The 20334-nt window shown below is 44.9% G+C and overlaps 1 protein-coding gene across 2 annotated transcripts in view; it reads left to right on the top strand.

Annotated features, from left to right (window-relative positions):
• Window positions 1–7169: 7169 nt before the first annotated feature.
• Window positions 7170–20334, top strand: part of SNX20 (sorting nexin 20) — a 211060-nt gene continuing 197895 nt past the window's right edge. The window contains exons 1-2 of one of the 2 annotated variants that reach the window (XM_069639456.1): window positions 7170–7701; window positions 13640–13803. In XM_069639456.1, coding sequence (XP_069495557.1) covers window positions 13647–13803 — 157 coding nt within the window. In that variant the 5' untranslated portion in view covers window positions 7170–7701; window positions 13640–13646. The remainder of the gene's footprint in view (window positions 7702–13639; window positions 13804–20334) is intronic. The other variant, XM_069639458.1, reaches the window with a different exon arrangement.

Genomic DNA, 20334 nt, shown 5'->3' with positions numbered 1-20334 from the left:
CATTTTCTGAAGTGCTTCTTCACACATTCAATCTTCATTCCGCATATGAAAGTCTTCTCGATTCTTTCCTTCGCCATCAGATTCTATAAGGTCTATGCAACCTCTTCTTCAGCCACTCTTCCCAGTGTGTCACGCTCATTTCTTCTGACGTCACCAAACTCTGCTTTTCACATCTTCACACTTCTTCAGGGATCTCCCTCAGGAGACCGTCAGCTCTTTGGGGATACATCATATAGTATTTTCTCAGTGGATACCTTGTCTCAAAGGCTCTTCGTGGGATAGGCACCATTACCGGCGTTTCACATGTCACAATTTCCAGTTTCCAACAAATAGGCAGAATATGTCATGGTCTTGAAGTCAGGGGCACAGGCATGCAGGGGTCGCATGCACAGGAGGCCTGGGTGGACACTGTCCTGGCGCCTTTGGCACCTGGCACAAGAACAAAAGTAAACATGAACATCCATTTAACACCAAAAAGCTTTTATTATGGACATAGCACTTCAGATGCATTAACTTTGAATATTCCATCCATTAAGCAGCCCCAAGTGTATTATTGGGTGTGGCTGCTAATGGACTGCCTTCGCACCTGCTCACTCTCTAGGAGTGGCAGGGTGTGGCTGGTAAGCCGGCCTTAATGGGCGTGCCCACGGTCTCAGATATATAAACTGCCCTGATCCTCAAGACAGACGCTTCGTGTTATTCTGCACAAGCAGCGTAACGCTCACCGTCGCCTGCGGTCAGACTTACCTTTGAAGATCATGCTTCCTGGACATCCTTCTTCCTGCAAGCATACTTACCAACTGGGGGAAGCTGTTCTTACCTGTACATCTCTTTGGCGAACCAAGTATTCATCTTTACACTTTCCGGAATGGCAAAATCTTCATTTTGGCACCGCAGCACGAAACACTCCACCGTCGACAGCAGCGCCTGCAAGTAAAAACATAAGACAAGGTTAGACATAGAAAAAAACAGTCAGTTTAAGGTTGCGCTTCGCTAAACTTTGCGCTTTTCCTTAAACCATCACTTACCAGCTGTCGAACATTGCGGTAGCATCCATCTTCCATCCGGCCGCGTCTCACAGCTGCATTGAGGCCGCATTTCCATCTAAGGGAAAAAAACAGAGGAGAGACATTACGGGCAAAAATAGCAGCAACATATAAAGACATTAAACAGAATGAACAGCATCACAAGAGCTCAAGAAAGACTTACCAATCATAAGGAGAAGCATAGTCGCAGCTGGACTGGACTAATCCTTATCAGGGATCAGTGAAGGAACTAGATCCCATTCGACGCGCCCCTGCCAGAAGTAGCAGGACAGAGAGCTTATCTTCCATAATTCACAGTTGAGCTTTATGGGCCGGCATATGCGCACAGAAACCATACTTTGGGGGGAAGGTTTAGAGAGGTAAACAATCACAGATTGGCGCCCTCGCACACTCCACACATCTCCACGCAGGAACAGTATCACCATGTACCACCGATCACAGCTTTTTTACTGAGGGAGAGGCCTGAAGGAGGTGATTCAAGTTCAGGGAGGGCTGCAACCGTGCCCCAACGCCTCTGCAGAGAGCAGGTGAGCTAACAGAATAGCGGCAGGACTTCCTGCAGAGGCATTCAGCTGCTCCTCTACACAACGTAGCAGAGTCAAGCACCACAAGGGTGTTCACTCGAGAAACTCTAGGCGATAACCCTGCTGTTGAACTACAGAAACCAGACGACATTGTGAGAAAGGCGAGAAGGGGGTCATAGTTGTCATACAGGGGTGTCGTAAAATCCTCTTTACAGTTGAAAGCCTTTGACCGACAGATGATTGTGAAACTAAGGGAAGCGAACCCCGCATTGTAAAGTTGGCAAGAGTGAACCTGACCGAGGGGTGCTGATAAAAGGGGGACAAGTCTGAAGTCCCGGTTAACTGTGTGTTGACAAGTGTGAACCTGGCAGAGGGATCTCCACAGTGAACTGTTTAAAAAGACATTAAGATTTGAGTGTTACAGATGAAGATTGTGTTGAAAGCCATAGTGAAGCCTGTGGAGGGAGGCTAACAATCGAGAAGAGTCTGAGTCTGAACGAGGGGGATCAAGGTTGAAAAGGCACCATGCAAGCTGAAAGGAACATTTGTTTGTTATTTTGTTGAAGACATCAGATCCACGGAGGCAAGAGACTTTTTTGTAGAAAAGAGACTTAACCACCGAAGACCCTGACAAGCTGAGAGCGGAACTGTTAGCTCGTGCTGGGAAAGCTCAAATGTGTGCTGTGCTCCAGACTCCTACCTTGTCCCGTGCTCAAAATGTGGGTAAGGGAGACCTGACTACCACATCCTGACATATTATTTGTGAACTTTAAAAGACTCCTGAGTATCTTAAGCTTGTGGAAGCGAGCCAATGCCAAGCTATCCTGACATTCATTTGAACATTTCTTTCTTTTCCTGTGACCATTATCCCACACTCTTTGTTAGTATTTAGCTTGAGGATTGGCAATAGGTTTTTCTTAGTATAGGCCCTTTTATTTGACAAGACACCACTAGGACTGCCTTATTATTATTTGATGGTCGTAGTTTGCTCCCATCTTAGATTTAGGCTTATATTAGGCATTTTTCCAACCCGCATATACATTTTAATAAACAACCTTAAACTGTGATCACTTGTGTCTGTCTTTACTGTTGCCACCATGAGTTGCTTACAAAGCTATCATGGAAGACCTGCACCAACCTCCAGCACACATGGGCTGATCTACCTCAGATAAACTAGGACTGTGAATCGCTTCTCCAAGAAAGCCAAAACAGCCTTGCAACTAACATCAACTGCCATGCTTCTGTGAAACAATGCACCCCCAAGTAAGTCTAAACCTACCCCACCCTAGCACACTCAAGAACTCAACCTCAACAAAAGAATTATCAGAAAACAAGAAAATATTTGGTGACAATCCTGCAGTGCATTCAACCTCGCCCTGCTCAAGAACTGCATGCTACATGCAGATGATAGATCACTGTGATGCTAGAAATGCATTGGAGGGACAGGGCCTCCCTGTCCTTATCCTCTACTCCCTTATCATCAGTGTTCTGTGTTATGTTCTGCACAGGAGTCCAGCTGGGATCCCTGGCAGTACAGCTCTTCCTCTTTTTTGTTTATGGTGAACAAAGACCCTTGGGATACCCTTATGGCACCCATGGGTGGGGGTACAACCGTGTACCCTAGTGTATATTTATGGGCACCTGTGTGTTGCCCATGGAGCAGGTTATAGGCTGGTGGCAGCTTCATGCTAATATGACAGGAACTCTGAGTATCCTCCATTTTGGGACGCCCAGACCTTGCCTAAGAATCAGTGGATTCCTGATCGAAGGCAAGATGGCTCCTGGGGCCTCTTGGTTTCTGTTGCTTGTTACCTTGTTTTCCCAAAGTCCTGGGAAGCCCTAACTCTGTCCCTTCCCCTGACTGGCTGTTGGGTGGAAGAATAATTTATGGTATTATGGGGAAGTCCAGGCCAGACTGGCTGGAGCTTTCTCAGTGACGGTATGTTGTGGGTACACCGTTGGGGTGGGATCTGTGTGAATGGAGTGTGTTACAAATATGCATTCTATGTTATGGGTATCTCGTTTCTGTGTGTGTGAGACAATTTATGAGACAGCCCTGACTGAAATAGACATAAATGCAGTGTAGTGTGCTGAAAGGCTGGGTGCTTGCCCCAATCCACATTCCATGTTATGGGTGTCTGGGTGGAAGTGAATGGCCTGAAAGCCTTTGAGCCTGATTGGCTGCCTGCCTGCTTGCCTGAATGCCCTGCTGTGTGATTGGCTGACTGTGCCTGGCTCAGCCAGAGTGAATGAGGGACAGATGAGTTGTGTATATCTGAGGACCTCTCACCAATTTGTTCAGAATCTGAAGTTGAAACTCGAAGCTGCTTTTCAACGCCTAGCTGGAGGAGAAGATTGCTGCTGCATTTCCTTCGATGTAATCCATGAGCTGTCGAGTCTGTCGAGGACTGATCCAATAGAGGACCTGACTAGGAGACCTCTCCCTGAGCTACGAGGGACCATTGTGCAAAAACTGCTGCTCTTCATCGAAGCACACTCGAAGCCAGTCCTGTGAGTCTGACATCCGGAGAAGGGGTCCGCAGAGAATCCTGAAGAGAGTGCTTGGACATCGAGGGTTGTCGAAGTCCATTGGCATCGACTGCGGTTCAGAAGATTTCTGTGAACTCTTGAAGCTAAGTCGAATTGTGTTGCCCAGAAGCGGGGACACCTTGACGCCGTGCTGTTCGATGCCAAGGGCCGAAAAGCTCCATCTTGCCTAACAACATTTTGAAAGAGGGCTCCTTTTCCATCACCGTCGACCACTTTGTGCTGCCGGAGAAAGTCGAGGTCGCTGGCTACCGAGGAATGTCCACCAGTCGGTTTCCCACCACCCGAAGCCGACAAAGACATCCCAAGGATGCTGACAGAGTGAAGATCCAAGGTCCAGCCATGGTCGACTCCCAAACGCCGAAGCTATCCCGAGGTACGTGCTCCGGCTCCAGAACCGACAGGCCAGAAGACTGATGACTGCGACACCTGCTAACGGGTCCGCATCCATAACCACCAAAGGCCTTTCAGGTCCACAGAGTCTGATTTGCAGTATTGCATTACTGAACATTTTGCACTGAGGCCTACTGCACGTCGCATCCCCCCAGTAATTCCACCATCGAAAAACAATCTATCGTCGAAGAGCTCGTGAAGGTCGAAGCTGCTGTATCGCTGCAAGTGTTCTATTTTTCCTCAAGGATCTCGACTCCCAGTGGCTCCTTCTTCAAAGGGGGTCCATCCCCGAAGGATACCATCTAAGAACCATTGAATAAACTCTTCCACTTCAGGTACATTGCGGTGGTTGATCTTTTTTAACCAAGAAGCAAGGCTTATTGAGTGTTTATGAGCTGGGCTTGTTCATTCTTTTATTACAGGTTGCCCAGACAGCTACTCAGACAGCTCTATCATGATACACCTTACTCAGTTGTCAAAGTGTACGAAAAGAAGTAGTGGAGCTAGGTGCTCTGCAGACCTGCCCCCTCTCCCCACAAACCCCATCACCATGCCCCCTCCCATGCGCAAGCCAACCCCCCCCCCCCCCAAACACACATGCTACATAAGGGAATGTTCAGTGCAGTGCATGAAGTGCATGTTTCAACTTCTTCCTACGCTTTTATTTTCAAACTAAACTATTTCCGGAATGATTTCTTTTTAAAATAAAAGTATGGGAACAGTAAAACTTTTTTTAAAATAGAGGAGCACTGCTCCCAAACGCTCCCATCAATTTTGACCACTGACATTACTGAATGATATGTATACTCCATTATAACTATCAGCAGTGAGGCATTTTAAAGGAATGTAACACCTAGGTCCACACACTCTCTACTCTCCACCTAACATGAGGCTGGGCGATCTCCTCCCACTCTATTTTCCCGCAGTTGCTTGTAGATCCCTTTCTGGCAAATTGCCCTCTCTCCAACTCTGCCTTTTGGTAGCTCCACATTCCCATGTATCTCTGCTTCCCTCACTGTGGGCCTCACCACGACTTTGGCGGTAACCCTTAAATCCGGCAGTTGCGCTATTACCACCGGATTTAAGGGTCCGCCAAATCAGGACTTCGGCGGATTTCACCCCAGCTCTTGGCTAGGGGGGAAAGCCGCCGAAAATGTGTGCTATTACGACCGGCGGGAAATCCGCCGGCGGTAAGAGTGCAAATTTTTCCCATTGAGCCCAATAGGGAATGGGGCATTCCCGAATGGGCTCAATGGGGAATGGGGAATTACATTACCGCGGAACTCGTGATCCGGTGCTATTATCGCCGGGGAGTTTGGCGTTAGGGCTAATACCGCCAGTGGCAATACCACCGGCTTTACCGCCAAAGTCGTGATCATGTACTTTGGGCCTGATCACGACTTTGGCGGTAATGCTGGTGGTATTACCGCCAGCGGTATTAGCCCTACCGCCGAACTCCCCGGCTCTAATAGCACCGGATCACGAGTTCAGCGCGCTTGTTAATCCCCATTCCCCATTCAGCCCATTCGGGAGTGCCCCATTCCCCATTGGGCACAATGGGGAATTTTCATGCTTTTACCACCGGCGGATTTACCGCCGGCGGTAATAACGCACATTTTCGGTGGATTTCCCCCCAGCTCAGAGCTGGGGCGAAATCCGCCGAAGTCCTGATTTGGCGGACCCTTAAATCCAGCGGTAATAGCGCGACCGCCGGATTTAAGGGTTACCCCCAAAGTCGTGATGAGGCCCAAACTTGTAAGGTGCTCTATTGATTCCAGAAGCTAGGAACGTGCTCAACAAACTAATAATAATAATTCAAAAGAGAACTACTATTTCAAAGGCAAACTCTGAGAAACCTCTGCAAGACACGAGAACAACTATGATAAAGGAAGAGACTTTGATGAAGGACTGTGACGAAGGATGACTATAAAGAAGGAAAGGGACTATGACAAATAAGGAGTGTGATGAAGGACAGTGATGAAAGAGGAGGACTATATGACGTAGAAGGACAATGACAAAGGAGAACTGTGATGAAGGAGAAGTACCGTGATGATGGTGAAAATCTGTGATGAAGGAGGTCTGTGATGAAGGACTCTGACAAAGGACAATGCCTTTGGACTGTGGCAAACAACAAGGAATGTGATGAAGTAATGTTTACAAATTAAAAGGACTTTGATGAACGACTGTGACTAAGGAAAAGGCATGCAACTGAGGAGAAGGACGATGATGAAGGAGGTCTGTGAGGAAGGAGGGCTGATGAAGGAAGAGGACTGCTTCTTAACATCGTTTCTCTTCTCTCTCTTCTCCATGATAATGTTTTTGCCACAATAATCCTAGATGCATTCACACCAGTAGGGGAAAAGGGAGCTGAATTATAATTTGTCTTTGCATCACTTGCATCACACCAAGCCCGTATATACAGAGATAGGATGGCAAAGCTGTCTCTGTCATCTTTCAGCCGAAACTAATAAAATGACGTTGTTGTATATGGGCAGGACTCCAGACTCACAGAAGTGTGTGTGTGTGTGTGTGTGTGTGTGCGCGCATGGCAGTGTTGAGCAGTTCCAGCCTCATGACTTTGCCTAGAGTGCCCTCCATCTGCATACCTCACCCTCCACCTAATGGGCACTTAATCTTCTTTGCAGGGGAAGCCCCACAACAGTGCGAGTTTTTCACCACATGCAGAACATGTTGTGCCATGCCAGGGAAGGGGCGGCAACCAAATGTAACTTTTCCCAGGGTGTAAAGCATTCTTTTCACCAGCCTTGGATGCACTTCGCCCCGATTGCCGATGGCTGACTGGTTCCCCTGCTACCAGAGCTTATTTTTTATTTGAACACTGAAAACTTTCTTTTGTCCTCGGGACCGCGTGCCAGTAATCAAGCTGACGTCGATGCTCCAATCCATGGGGAACGACTTGTGCAAAAGCTATTCCACGCGGCGCTCTTTATCGTTGAATGGCGTTTCACAACATGGATGATAACATGTTTCCAAGAGCAGAAGTGTGCTGCTTTCTGTTTTAAGAACACGCCCACCAGCGCTGGCACACGAAGCAGACGGGGAAGTGGTCCGGCTTGGCTCCTACAGGACTTCCTTTTATTTCAGTTTGAAAGTCAACGCTGTTAAAGCGGTTTTCTGTACAAAGTGTCTTTAATGGAAGCAGACTAGAGCCCGGATGGAGGAATAAACAGGTAATAGGTCTCTCTCCCGCTTGCATCTCTCCCTCTCTTCTGAAGACTGTATTTTGTGAAAGGTTTTGTTAGACGTTTCATCTATTTTCTGGGTGGAACCAGCATGCGTTTAGTGGTTGCAATGTTTACTGGACCGAATCTGTTTACATCTAACAGACTCCTTCCTAGAGCCCTGATGTATTTTTACCAGGTTATTTCTACTGCCATTAGGCATAAGAATTTCTGTTTTTTAATAGAAACTGTGAATATACTGTATATATTTGAGTATATAAATAGTTAATCGTTTTTCTGGAGACTTTTGTGGTGATTTTGCTGCCAATGAATTACCCGGAGATTATATCGCCTCATTGGATAATAGGAGAAAGCTTCCAAGACTGTGTTATGATCCCAAAAACGGTGTCACGAAGCGTACGGAGCAATTTCATCCTCATTCATTGGATTATGATCATGTATTCCTCATATTTCTCAAAACAACTGTTCATTTGTGTATGATTGATTGAATGCATCACTTTTCTAAAAACAAATATTCACCTATTTGATTGTGTGTGTGTTTGACTTTCATTGTTTTTCCATCTGGTGTTTACTTATTTATTTTTTAACACTGAATTAGCTCATCTCTAAACATAACTCCTCTGAATTTGCCATGTATTCGAAAAATGTTTTCATTTGTTTGATCTGATTAATAGATTTAAAGATCAAGCATTTCTCCCATGGAAACAGCGTCCTGTACGTGAATAGTTAATACCGTGCGCCGCATTGGCTTGTTTAGTAACCAACATGTAACTGGGGCTGGGGCAGAGGACCATGCTGCTGTGTGAATACCTTGTGTGTATGTGTGTTAGGTCTAAGGGCTTGGCAGCAGCTTAGTGTGCCCTTCAGAAGGCCCTAAAACGTACCCGAGGAAAGGATGGAGGGTGCTGGCGTGGGGACATTTATGTAGAGGCCTGAGTGGTTGGTTCGAGAGGACGGAAAATGCAACACATTTCTTTGCCGTAACCGAGTCCAGTGGAACCGTATTATGGAGCTCCATTGGGGTGAGGAGGATTTGCTGCCAGTGGATTTAATGCCAGTGCTACATTTGAATCTGTCTGGAGCAAAAACCTTCAGCCAAGAGCTGGAATTTTTCCTCAAGCGTCTAAATGTGCAATATGCCAGTAATTCTTGTACTATCTTTTTTTACCACACCACCATACTCGTAAGGAGGCCATCAATTGTTAGTGTGAGCACGGATATTATACATTTAGCAGAACTTTGGAGCCTCCTCTGACAAAACAATTGTGACAGGTTTGAAAAAAACTGTTCTGACTTTGCTTAAAATTATGATCTACGGATTGTCATTTTCTTGGCAATTATGAAGAAATCACTGGGCTGTTTGGCACACATTATTAGTATGGTGGGAACAGTAAAAACAGATGGTATTAACGACTTGTTTGTGTCCATCTCTCTGATTATGGGCCAGGCAGAATAACCATCTGTGCTATTGTATCGAAATGCCGCATGAGGTATTTGATGCTATACTACGATGTCATTTCCTTTAATTTCCTGTTTCTGAAGACCATTTGCTTCCCTTCAGTGCAGAACAAAGGTTTTTGATGGGAACAATCAATAATGGTGAGAGAGTGGGCATCTCTGATACACCCTACCCCTTCGCATCACCTCTTCCATGTAAAGCACAAAAATGTCAGAATGTACCCTTTTGTCCAATTAAAAAATAATGTACGATACCAGTATGGACTTCTACTTTAAACAATCAATGTCCACCCTTAACAAGGGGTCAGAAATGGATTCAAACAACTAGAAACATTAAGTATGTAGATTTTCAGAACTAAACCATGTGCCATTTCTGGAATTCTGTCTCTGTTGCTGCCAACCTAGTATATGCCTCGTAATGAGGCTGATATGTAGAATTAATGCATGAGTGTGATAGAATGCCATCTGGCGAGGGTGGGATAGCCAGAGCCTTTTAGATTTCTATTACATAGGATGATGTGCGTAGTTCTATTTCTGAAAGGGAGTTCTTCTAAGCAGACCTTCTTTCATAATTTCACTACGCCAAAAATGATAGTGCACGCATGTGCCATTGCTGAGACGGCCAACTGGCGCCCTCAGCACCAACCCAGCAGTGGCATGGGACATACTACTCTTTAAATATAAGCCATGCCTGGTTGGGGAGTAGTGAAGAGCACCAAGTTATACAGTCACAGTAATTTGATTTCACACTAGTGTCAGCTTTGTGAGCAAGGCCCAGCTATGACAGGACAGATGTTTATCAGAGTCTGGTCTGGTTGTCTTGAGGGCTGCCATCTGGGTTCATGAGCAGGATGATGACTTTTGATCCCCCTGCAGGAAGGGCAGTACCTTCCTCACATAGCACAGGCACCCTCACCAGGAGATCACCTGAGAATGGGTACTTGAAAGGCAGCACTGACATATCAAAGTCACACTCACACCAGGTGGCTGACCTCTGGACTCCTTTTGAAGTCAGAAGACATTGGAAGGTTAGAATAGCCAGGATGGAGAGGTGGTCTGAGAGAGGGGTTCTACCATCTTGGCATCTGTTAGGGCTCTCTACAACCCCCCACCCCATTTCCTGCAGAACAATGCTCTCTCTGGGTGTGATGCCAGAGGCAGGTGCCACTTGTTACAACAGCAGGAATTGGGCCATTCACTGAAGGCTTGCTTTAGACCACTCACCTCTGACATTTCTCCTTTATGAAGAGAAGGGCGCCCCCACATTCTTTGATTCATCTCTGGACTCTGAGAAGAACAGCAAAGATGTATTGGACCTCTGTTGGTTGTACAGTCTACTCCAAAGACCACTGCCATGAAGGTGAAGATAGAAGGCATCTAATGCAGAAGAGAGTTCTGTCCCCTAAATATTCCCATGGACCAGTGTGGGTGAACTGCCTTGGATCAAGGCCTCTTAGCTGGCTGCAATGGAACCAAGACGCTGTTCACTGGTGGTGAATGATCCCCTATAAGTGCCAACCAACCTCCCTGGAGTGGGAGTGCAGAACAGAATGATTTACTTTACCTTGGAGATCCTGGTTTCGAACGCCCAGCAATCCAGAAGTCAAGAAGCGTCTGGAATCCTGTTTCAAAACATCAAGATATCTTCGGCCATAACAATACTCACTGTGCTGCCTTTGGCACTCTACAAACCTTCAAACCATTTGATGTTCGGAAGCTGTAGACTCGCCCGCCTTGAATGCTGACTACATTTAGCATAGCCATGTCTCCTTGCCACATCAACTACTGGCCCAAACCGTTGGGAGCCATCAACTCACCATCTCGAATGCCAACTTAACTCAGCAGGAGTCTACACCTTTGAACTGACTGGTTGCCTGACCACTAGTGGGATCGCACTGACTCAAATGTCTCGATGCTGGCTTAACCTCAGAGAAAGCATCTGAAATACAAGCTTGATGCTATCAAATCAAGAATACAGCTATTGTGATGAGGCCCTCTGCCACCAAGGCCACGTTTTGGGACCATGGTGACTTTTAAGCCCGCCTTTCTCTAACTTCTTTTTCAAAGACATATCCTTGAACAGTGATATTGTTGCCAATTAATTGCCTGAATGCCTGAGCTCATCTACTTCGAGTGCCCCTTCTCAAAGGTCTGCAATGTCTGTGTTTCTTTTACAGCCGTGCACTTTTGAGTGTTTTCCAAATAGTTGAAGGCATTCTATTGTATGAATACAATTCTATATATTTATTGAACCTTGATTGGACATTCTTTTACTTTGGAACCATTATACTTATGTAATGTGGCCTGCTACTGTTATCAGAACACACCCCTCTTGAAACTATATCCAGCCATTGACGTACGTTACCAAAAGTGGTGATGGCAGTAGTCCTTTTGACTTTGCCTGTTTCGTCTTTATTATGGGGATCACTTCTGGTTAAGTAGTAGTGTGTGGTTGAGTAGGCAGTTCAGCCACTATTCATCCATTTACTACTACATAGTGGTAGCCATTTTATCACAGTGTGGTAACAGTAATTACCACCGTGTGGTAATTCTTCAAAGAAATCTATCTAATTTCGAATGAGGTGTTATGTGTGCAGTGTTTAGGGCAGGCTATAATCCATCAGGTGATTTAGTAATTTAATACACTATGTGTAAACACTTCTAATATGCACACGTTTTAGTTTTGGCTATTAGGTAATGCTGAAAGTGCCGCCTCTGCGCCAAAATTATTGCCAGGTGAAGTGAAGATAGAAGAGGGGTCAGGTGAGTGAAAATAGTAGAGGGGTCAGGTGTGAGGAGGGGCACACAGCATGTGGGTGTTGTCACGTTACTTACCCTCCCATTGGCCACCTTTGCCCATGCTAGTTCCTGTGGCCATTCCCACCCAATATCTGCCCCTCCTAGCCCAAACATCTGCCTTGAATCTCTGACTCTACCGCTGTGCTTTCTGAATAGACTTCTAAAAGGTCATGGCTTTATTGCAGTTACAAACCAGCTCAACCAGCTCCTGATGTAATAAAACGGTCTTAGCTCAATGTACCTCCAGCCACATGATTTATAACAGTACATATGACTTGCCATGTGTTCCGTGCACCAAATTCCTGTTATAACAAGAATTGGACAAAGCCAATAGTTTTGGCTCCTGTATAGGCATTGGAGAGATATTTGACAGGCACTGCTATAATATGCCCAGGTTGTAGCAATATTTGCCAGCTGTTACCATCTAATACCCAGCTAGTGCCATTATAAAAGAGCTACGGCTTTGTCGAATCTGTGATGGGAAATTTTCCTCTGAATCCATAAGGCATCTACTCACTTTTATGTGTAGCCTGGCAAGAGCTGTATGGCAGCTATTATGCTTCATTTGTATCGACATTTGTTATTATCAAAACTAATGCTTAGGAAATGGAAGTCTAAAACCTCCCACACTATCCAGGCCTGGCAATGAGACTTGATACAGGTTCAGGAATGCAAAGAGACCTACACGCAAAGCGTACAAACTACTTCAAGACCTAAAGACATTTGGGCCCCCCTCAGAAACGACCTACAATCTCCTGCAGACCAGTTGGAAGAGGAAGCGAGATAGACAGAAATCGTACATATGTGCCATGTATAAATTGGAACACCGTATATATAAATGTGCATCTTGATGTGTGTCCTTGCTATCCTATTGAACAATTTGTTCCGCCATGATTGTTGTTGTTACCATGCCAGTAGTAAATAAACATTTTTTTTAAAACTAATTCATAGTGGTTGCTGTGTCTAAGCAGTCATCAAATGTAATTTATAATTGTGTTGATAAAATTGTGTCAAGAGATCGAGGATCCCCATTCAAGAAACTTGAATAACGAGATCATGTTGATCACAAAATGAAATTCTGCTGGGAATTTTTCTTTTATAGTCTTATTTTATAATGTGGTTTACTAGGAAGTTTTAAATTAATTCTAAGCAAAGTTACATCAATTAAGCTTTAAATGAATTCTAAGCAAAGTGATATAAAATAAGGATTTTATTGTCAAAGACATTTTATGTGTAGAATTGTCATGAAAATGTGTAATTTTCTGTTTATATATGTGAAATGTGTAAAGTTTATTAAACTGTATCACACTTAAATAAAAAATAATTTTTAAAAATTAGTGCCATTATAGCAGTGACAGGAATGTGTGCATCGATGCCTACACAAAAGCCAAACCCTCTGACTTTGCCACTGCTTGTTATATTTGTCCTTTGGTGGATATGAAATGGATGTAGTTGGGGTTTAGCAATTTAATCACACCACAAGGTGTTAATACCAAATAAATAGTTGTTTTAAAATAAAATAAACATTTTACCACATACTTTTCATTAAAATGATCAAACTATTTTATATGTGACAATATGAAAACAAAAATGGAGTAACGCCCATCCACAGCACAGTTCCACAATCACTTACTAAGATGCTAACACGTGTGTACATGTCTCCTGGCAGATCCACAATGCAGAGTGATACCTGCCCTTCAGCAGAAGGTTTACCCGAGAGGGACTTGACCGGCTTATCCATCACCGCTCACCTGGGCGGTGCTGATTCCAAGGTGGCACCTGCAGCTATTGCGAACCCCAGCGAAGAGCATGAAGCAGATGCTGATTATGCAGGTTTGACTCATTCCATGTACCTGCAAAATGTATGTCATCATATTCTTAAGCCAGCCCTGGCAAGAATGTCATTTCATCCAAGTCCTAGGACCAATGGAAGCGACATATCAGTCCCTCTGACCCTCGATGACATCACATGACCTTACAGGCAGATGGTAATATCACAAGAAACACAATCAAACAGCCTTTGACCCTGGTGAAATCACAGGCAAGGGATACAAATATTTGTTTTGCAATACGAATTATAGTTAATCTGCCGGATTGGCAGTAACAGGGCAGATTTCCTGAAATTAGTTTTTTCCTATAAAACTAAAATAATCTAAGAAAAGCCCATACAATGCTAGCATGGGAGTGTCCAGTAAAAGCACACCGGTCACTTTTGCAAAACCAAGCGTTCCCTACATGAGATCCTTGTCATAAGTTATCATGCCACAGCATGACAGCCCACCAGATCCTTGCTGGTTTCTGCCAGCGGGTGGTGGTGCACAAAGCAGCCACATCTCTGCTCAGGTGGGTGTTAGAGCGGGGTCATCTGAAAGCTGAAAGGGGAGATGCACGTTTTACAAATAACAAATATGATGTTCCTAGGTTTGTATGTTTCATCTTCCACACATTTTCCAGCGAAAAAACGTGAATCTGTCTTATTTTCAACATTTTTGTAAGCATGTTCTTGTCATGGCTGTCCTCCATTTTGTGAGTTGTTTTCAAGCCCTTCAACAGAAAGTGACTACAGAGGAGGAGCGAACGCCCATTCTGTACCTCTACCAAAAGAGCAAGGTTGGATTTTCCTTTAATCCAACAAGCTACCTACACATCCTGCCCCACCCATACTAGTTGCACCAGAGGTAGTAGTGCTACTATTATCAGAAGCAGTAATTTGACTACTACCGTCATGTTAATGTTAATGTTAAAGGGTATTTGTACCGTGCACTATCACCACCGGAGTGGTCCCCTGGCGCTCTGGCAGTTCTGAAAGAGGGAGAGGGGGGGGATGAGTTAGTGGGAATGAGCTGGAAAGTGCAAGATAGCAGTGATGTGCTGTGGCTGGCAGCCTCAGCCCGGTGAGTCCGTTGGCTGGGCTTGAGGTGTTTTACGGTCGATAGTCTTCGTGTGCTGTTGTGCAAGTCTATGTGCGGTTTGTTTTGTTGTTGCAGTGTAGTGAAGTTTGTGCGGTTTGCTGTGTTTTAGGCTTGTGGTTGTGTTTGGTTAGAGTTTGAGAGGTGTATGCAGAGGGATGAAATTGTTAGTGGATTGGTTAGTTGGCATTTCCGTCCTTGCAATTATGTCTAGGTGTGATGCCTGCTATCATTCACTATTACATTGAAGTGTGGCGCTTGCCAATTTTCAATATTCTGTCTAGATGTGAGGCAGGCTAGTGATTACGATTCCATTCTAGTGTTGCACTTGTCGACATTCACAGTTTAATTTAAGTGTTCTAACATTCACATTTTTTTCTAGATGTGACGTAAGCTAAGGCTAAGAATTCCATCTAAGTGTAGCATATGCTAACATTATTACACCTGTCTAAATGCGACGCAGGCTAATCTTGAGCATTCTCTATAGGTGTAGCACTAGTTACCATTGGCTAGTATGTTAGTGCGTGATGCAATGCAACATTTACAGTCCACCCAAGAGTGGATTTGGGCTGGTGGTCACTAATCTCTCCAAGTGTGCATGTTGTAAAACTATGGCAGTCTACGTTATGGAGAGGTAATGTTAGTGGCGAGGGCTTTCTGGAGTAGAGTAATTGCTATACACCCCACCCATGCCACACAGTTCTCTTGGTGTCTGATGGCTACTGGCTTCCTTTGCTTCATAGTATCATCATAGTCATCAAAGTATTAGCAACAATAGTGTCACTGGCATTTAGTCAGCCATCGATAGTAGTAGGAGCAGCAAGCCTGTTGCAAGCAGTAGCAGCAGCAATAGCAAGCAATACCACAGCTAATACAACTGACAGTCCAAATACTACTGCTGCTAATAGTACTACTACTACTACTATCAATAACACTATTGCCAGAATCAGAAATAGTACTATTACTAGTACTAGAGCCAGTAGAACTGCCACTACTAAAGGCAGTAGTAATAGTGCTATTTTTTGTAATGCTGATAGCAGTATCAATACTGCTGCTCCTACAAATACTCTTAACAGTACCAAATGCTAACATCAGTGGTATTCCTACTACTGGTAGTACTATTAGTTAAACTGTTAATACTACTACCAGAACTGGCAGTACTGCAACTGCTACTAGCAATATTATGGCTACTGGCAGTATTAGTAGTAATGCTACCATGACTGTTGAGAGAAGTACTGCTACTCCTACTGTTTTATGTCTTCGTATAGTAAAGCTACCTGTACACATACCTTCAATAATAACAGTAGCAGAAGTATGGGTAATACTAACAGCATCAGAAGTAGTACTACTACCACCAGGAGCAATGGTCATGATACTACTACTGATGGCAGTACTGCAAGTACTACTAGTGTTGCTGAAAGTGCTACTATTTATAATAGCATTAATTTAACTACTACTGATAGTAGTGTTATTAATGCTGAAAGCACCAGCACTACTGGTGGCAATAGTACTATTAGTAACGCAAACAGTATTACTATTACTTCTGGTACTACTACTAGTATCGTTGTGGCTGAATGAGAATGTAAGTAGATGTGTTGGTGTAAAGTTAAATAAAAAGTAACCTTTTACCCTGCCCCTCTTCTGCCATAATGAATCTGCAGGCTGCACTTCATCTCCTCTGATATCCCTCCCTCTTTAATGGCTTACAAAAATGGAGGACAGCCATAGCCAGAAAGTTGGTTGAAAAGATGATGTAGAGGAACTTTTTTCACTAATAAATAAGTACAGGATACAGTATTAACAGTTAGGAACAGCATGCATTATTCTTGTAAAAAATGATATAAGTCAGTAATATGAGCATCTGGTCTCTAGTGAAACCACATACGATTTTCACTTTTGACAGTGCTCCGACAAAGAAGATTTCTACAATGTGCCTGCGTTCTAAATTCAATGCTAATAACATGTTGTTTTTCAAGTGCCTAATTTCGCAAGGTCTTTTAAAACGGCAAGCGCGTGAATCAAAGTTTAGCTGAATCCAGATCACAGGACACGTGATCGGTCCCGGTTTCACAATGTGATTGCCGATGGTTTCAAGAATCATGCATGAGACTGGCCATTTCCATAGCAGCCTCTGCCGCAGTCCCTTATTAGGGGCAGGCTCTTTCCCCCTCGTGCAAGTGGCTGCCAAGTGCCTGTTTCATATTACGCCAGTTAAAGCATTCTTCAAGGTCAGACCCCAGTTGGGTTACAAAGATGCCTGAACGTTTTGGAGCAGAAATGCACCATTAATCATGTGGCCAAACAAATAAAACGATGATTATGTGATGATAGAAATTCAGAAAGAAGTTGTTTTAGAGAGAATTCGTCCCACAAGATTACTTTCTAATATGTATATCTGGGCATATTTACAGAAATAACTGGCGGCCATTTTACTATGTAAGTGGCATCCCCCGAGGCTAACCTTAATCATTGTAATGGAGGTCATGCCACCCCATGGTACACCCAGATAAATACATTTTACACATAAGTGATGCTCAGTTCATCAAAATGACCATAATGCCCAAAGTGGACATGTACAGGTTTGCAAGATAACACTGCTGTAATAGGAAAAGGTAACTGCATCTCAAGTTGAAAAGGGTAGAAAAGGCTGCATTGTGTAGATTAACTGCCCCTGACCCCCAAAGAGCTCACCCTCAGCCCAAGAGGAATGCAGCCTCCCAAAGTACTATGACCAAGCCCAGGCATCAAGATCTTCCAGGCAGCTCTGTCCAGGGCTTTACTCTCAGAGGAGCCACAGTCCAAAGCCTTTCCTAACCCGCGGGTACCCATGGTTCCAACCTGCGTCCCTGCCTATAGAGCCTTGAGGTTTATGGCTGTTCGTGGCTGAGGAGGTAGTGGAAGGGCATTCACTCTGCTGCCCCTTGGACATTATTTCAACACACGCAAGATAGCAAGGCGTCAAATGATGCCTGTGCATCGTAGAATGTCTAAACGCCTGACCATCCCTGAGCCAAGGATATAGCCACATCATACTCTTTTATTATTATCAGGGTATTTATTGAATGCAGACCTAGCTTTGGGAAGCAACTGAGTCCTTTACAATCATAGGGGGGGGATGGGGGAGAACATAGTGAGGGAAGCAGAGAGAAAAGGAGTGGGAAGCTAACAGGAGAGAGTGGGCAATTGGCAGCATGGTGGGTAGACATCCGCAACACACTCTGGGGTGTTGGGGATGTTCTCTTTATCACTCAGAAGAGCTGTGCAGCTACACCCCTATGAAGCATTCTAACACAGCTTCTTGTATAAATATCAAGGATCAGTAGAACATCCAGGGTTCACTCTTGGGTCCCCCTTAGTGCAAAGAGGCAACTACAGTACAGGGGGCACGGCATACAGGGAGATGGTCACAGGGCAATGGACTCAACTGGGAACTTACAAATCAGAGAATTTACAAATCAAATCCCATTCTTATTTTAAGTTTACAAGTGCACACAGATCAATCAATATGGGACTGTGACCTTGCAGATAAGGCACTTTGATAGGACCACATGGCGGTAAAGCACTTTGGTTGCAGCGGTCACTTTCCCTCTTCCCCTAATAGTGCCTCTTGCATTTCTCTTTCTTACAAATTCACTTTGGTCTTTGATACACAGGCCACATTTACATCAGCTGCATTGGGATGCTTGGGTACTCATCAAGCCCATCACACAACTAGTCCTGCTCTCTTTGAGTACACATAACTGGAAGTATTAGATCTGACAGGTAGAACACACCTCTAAAGTTATCAACATCTCAGCCCTTTTCTCTCTTCCACCTCACTCTCTACCTGTGGCGTTCCTCAGGGCTCTATCCTATCACCATGGCTCTTCAACATCTACCTGGTCCCTCTGGCCCACTTGATCTCCACCTTCTCCCCTCATGTTCAGTGTTATGCAGACAACACACAGCTCTTCTTCAAGCTGCAATCCTCTACCTCCACCCTCTCCTCTCTCATACCTGACTTCCTAACTGCTGTTCAGGCATGGTACTCTTCCAATGATCTCTGCCTTAATGCCAGTAAGATGGAGATCCTTCTCATTAGGATGCCTGTTCCTTGGTTCCCCCCACTCTCTGGCCAGCCTCCTTGAGCCCCCTCCGTTCATCCACTTGTGAAGCAAAAAACCTGGGGATCATCTTTGACTCCTCTCTCTCTTTCTCTCCACACATCACGGACCTTGCCAAGAAGTCCAACTTTCAGCTCCACCTCCTCAGGGGCATTTTACCTTTCCTCACCTTCCCCCAGAAGCTCAACATCTCCAGAGCCCTGGTTCTCTCTAGGCTGGACTGTTGCAACAGCCTCTTCCTCAATCTGCCTCTTTCCTCCCATCAACTAATCCTGAATAGGACTGCAAGACGTATCCTTGGCCTCAAGCCAAGGGACCACATCTCTCCAGCCCCATAATCTCTCCATTGGCCACCAGTGACCTCGAAGATCAAATGTAAGACCCTATGCATCATCCACAAGGGTGTCTGGGGCCTGGGACCTCTCTACATCCAGCTTCCCATCCCTAAATACCTTGTTGCCAGAGTCCTTCGGTCCTCTGGCTCCAACTCTCTGCAGGTCAAATGTTTCTCCAAGCAGAAAGTGGGAGGTATATCATTCTCCTCGGCTGGTTCCTCCCTTTGGAACTGCCTCCCTACCCATCTTAGACTTGAGCTGTATCTTCTTAAGTTAAGGAAAGTTCTCAAGACTTTCCTTTTCTACTCTTCCTTCCCTCTGCACATCCTGTGCTAAACGTTCCCTCTGCGACTGGGGCCTGGTCCTTTCAGAGTCTTTCAGGGGCCAGACATCTCTCCTACCAGTCCAACCAGCATTCCTTGCCAGTCCTTGCTCTCGGGCTCCCCTCCCACGGGCAAGCCCTAACCTGGTCCACCACACTCACCTTCTCTCCCTCCCCTCTTCCTCCTGGCACTTGCTGTCTTGGCCCCCCAATTGGCCCCCCTCCCTTTGGGGACTCGACTCCGGCACTCCTCCCTCTAACCCCTTCCCCCTGCACTTAAAACCTTGGGCCTCATTCCGAGATTAGAGGTAGTCATGGCGCTATTTGCTGAAATAAAGCATTTTTGAGAAATGCATCAAAGAATTTAAAATTTTAAGATAAACAAGAAGATCAAGCGATGTCGATTCAAATATTTTCTAATGTACTGGTGTAGTGAAAGCTCATTGCTGGGGTCTTCAACCTTTGTCTCTCAAAATATGTTTCACTACGACTCCCAGAAGCCCTCATCATTGATTATGTTGACTAGGACTGATGTGAGATGCAAGCCAAAGATTGAGAGTTCTACTGTAACGTTGTGCTATTGTATACAGATCACTTGGTAGGTAGTTCTGGCAATATTTGATTGGTTGAATTGTGAAGACATCTTTAACTCTCTTTCGGCGGACTGGCTTTTTGGAGGCCAGTCTACGCCTCTG

This window comes from Ambystoma mexicanum, chromosome 1q (genome assembly GCF_040938575.1).
Source record: "Ambystoma mexicanum isolate Mex_15411 chromosome 1q, UKY_AmexF1_1, whole genome shotgun sequence".
Classification (NCBI taxonomy): Eukaryota; Metazoa; Chordata; class Amphibia; order Caudata; family Ambystomatidae; genus Ambystoma; species Ambystoma mexicanum.
Note: the sequence above shows the minus strand (reverse complement) of the source record. Positions and strands in the feature narration are given on the sequence as shown.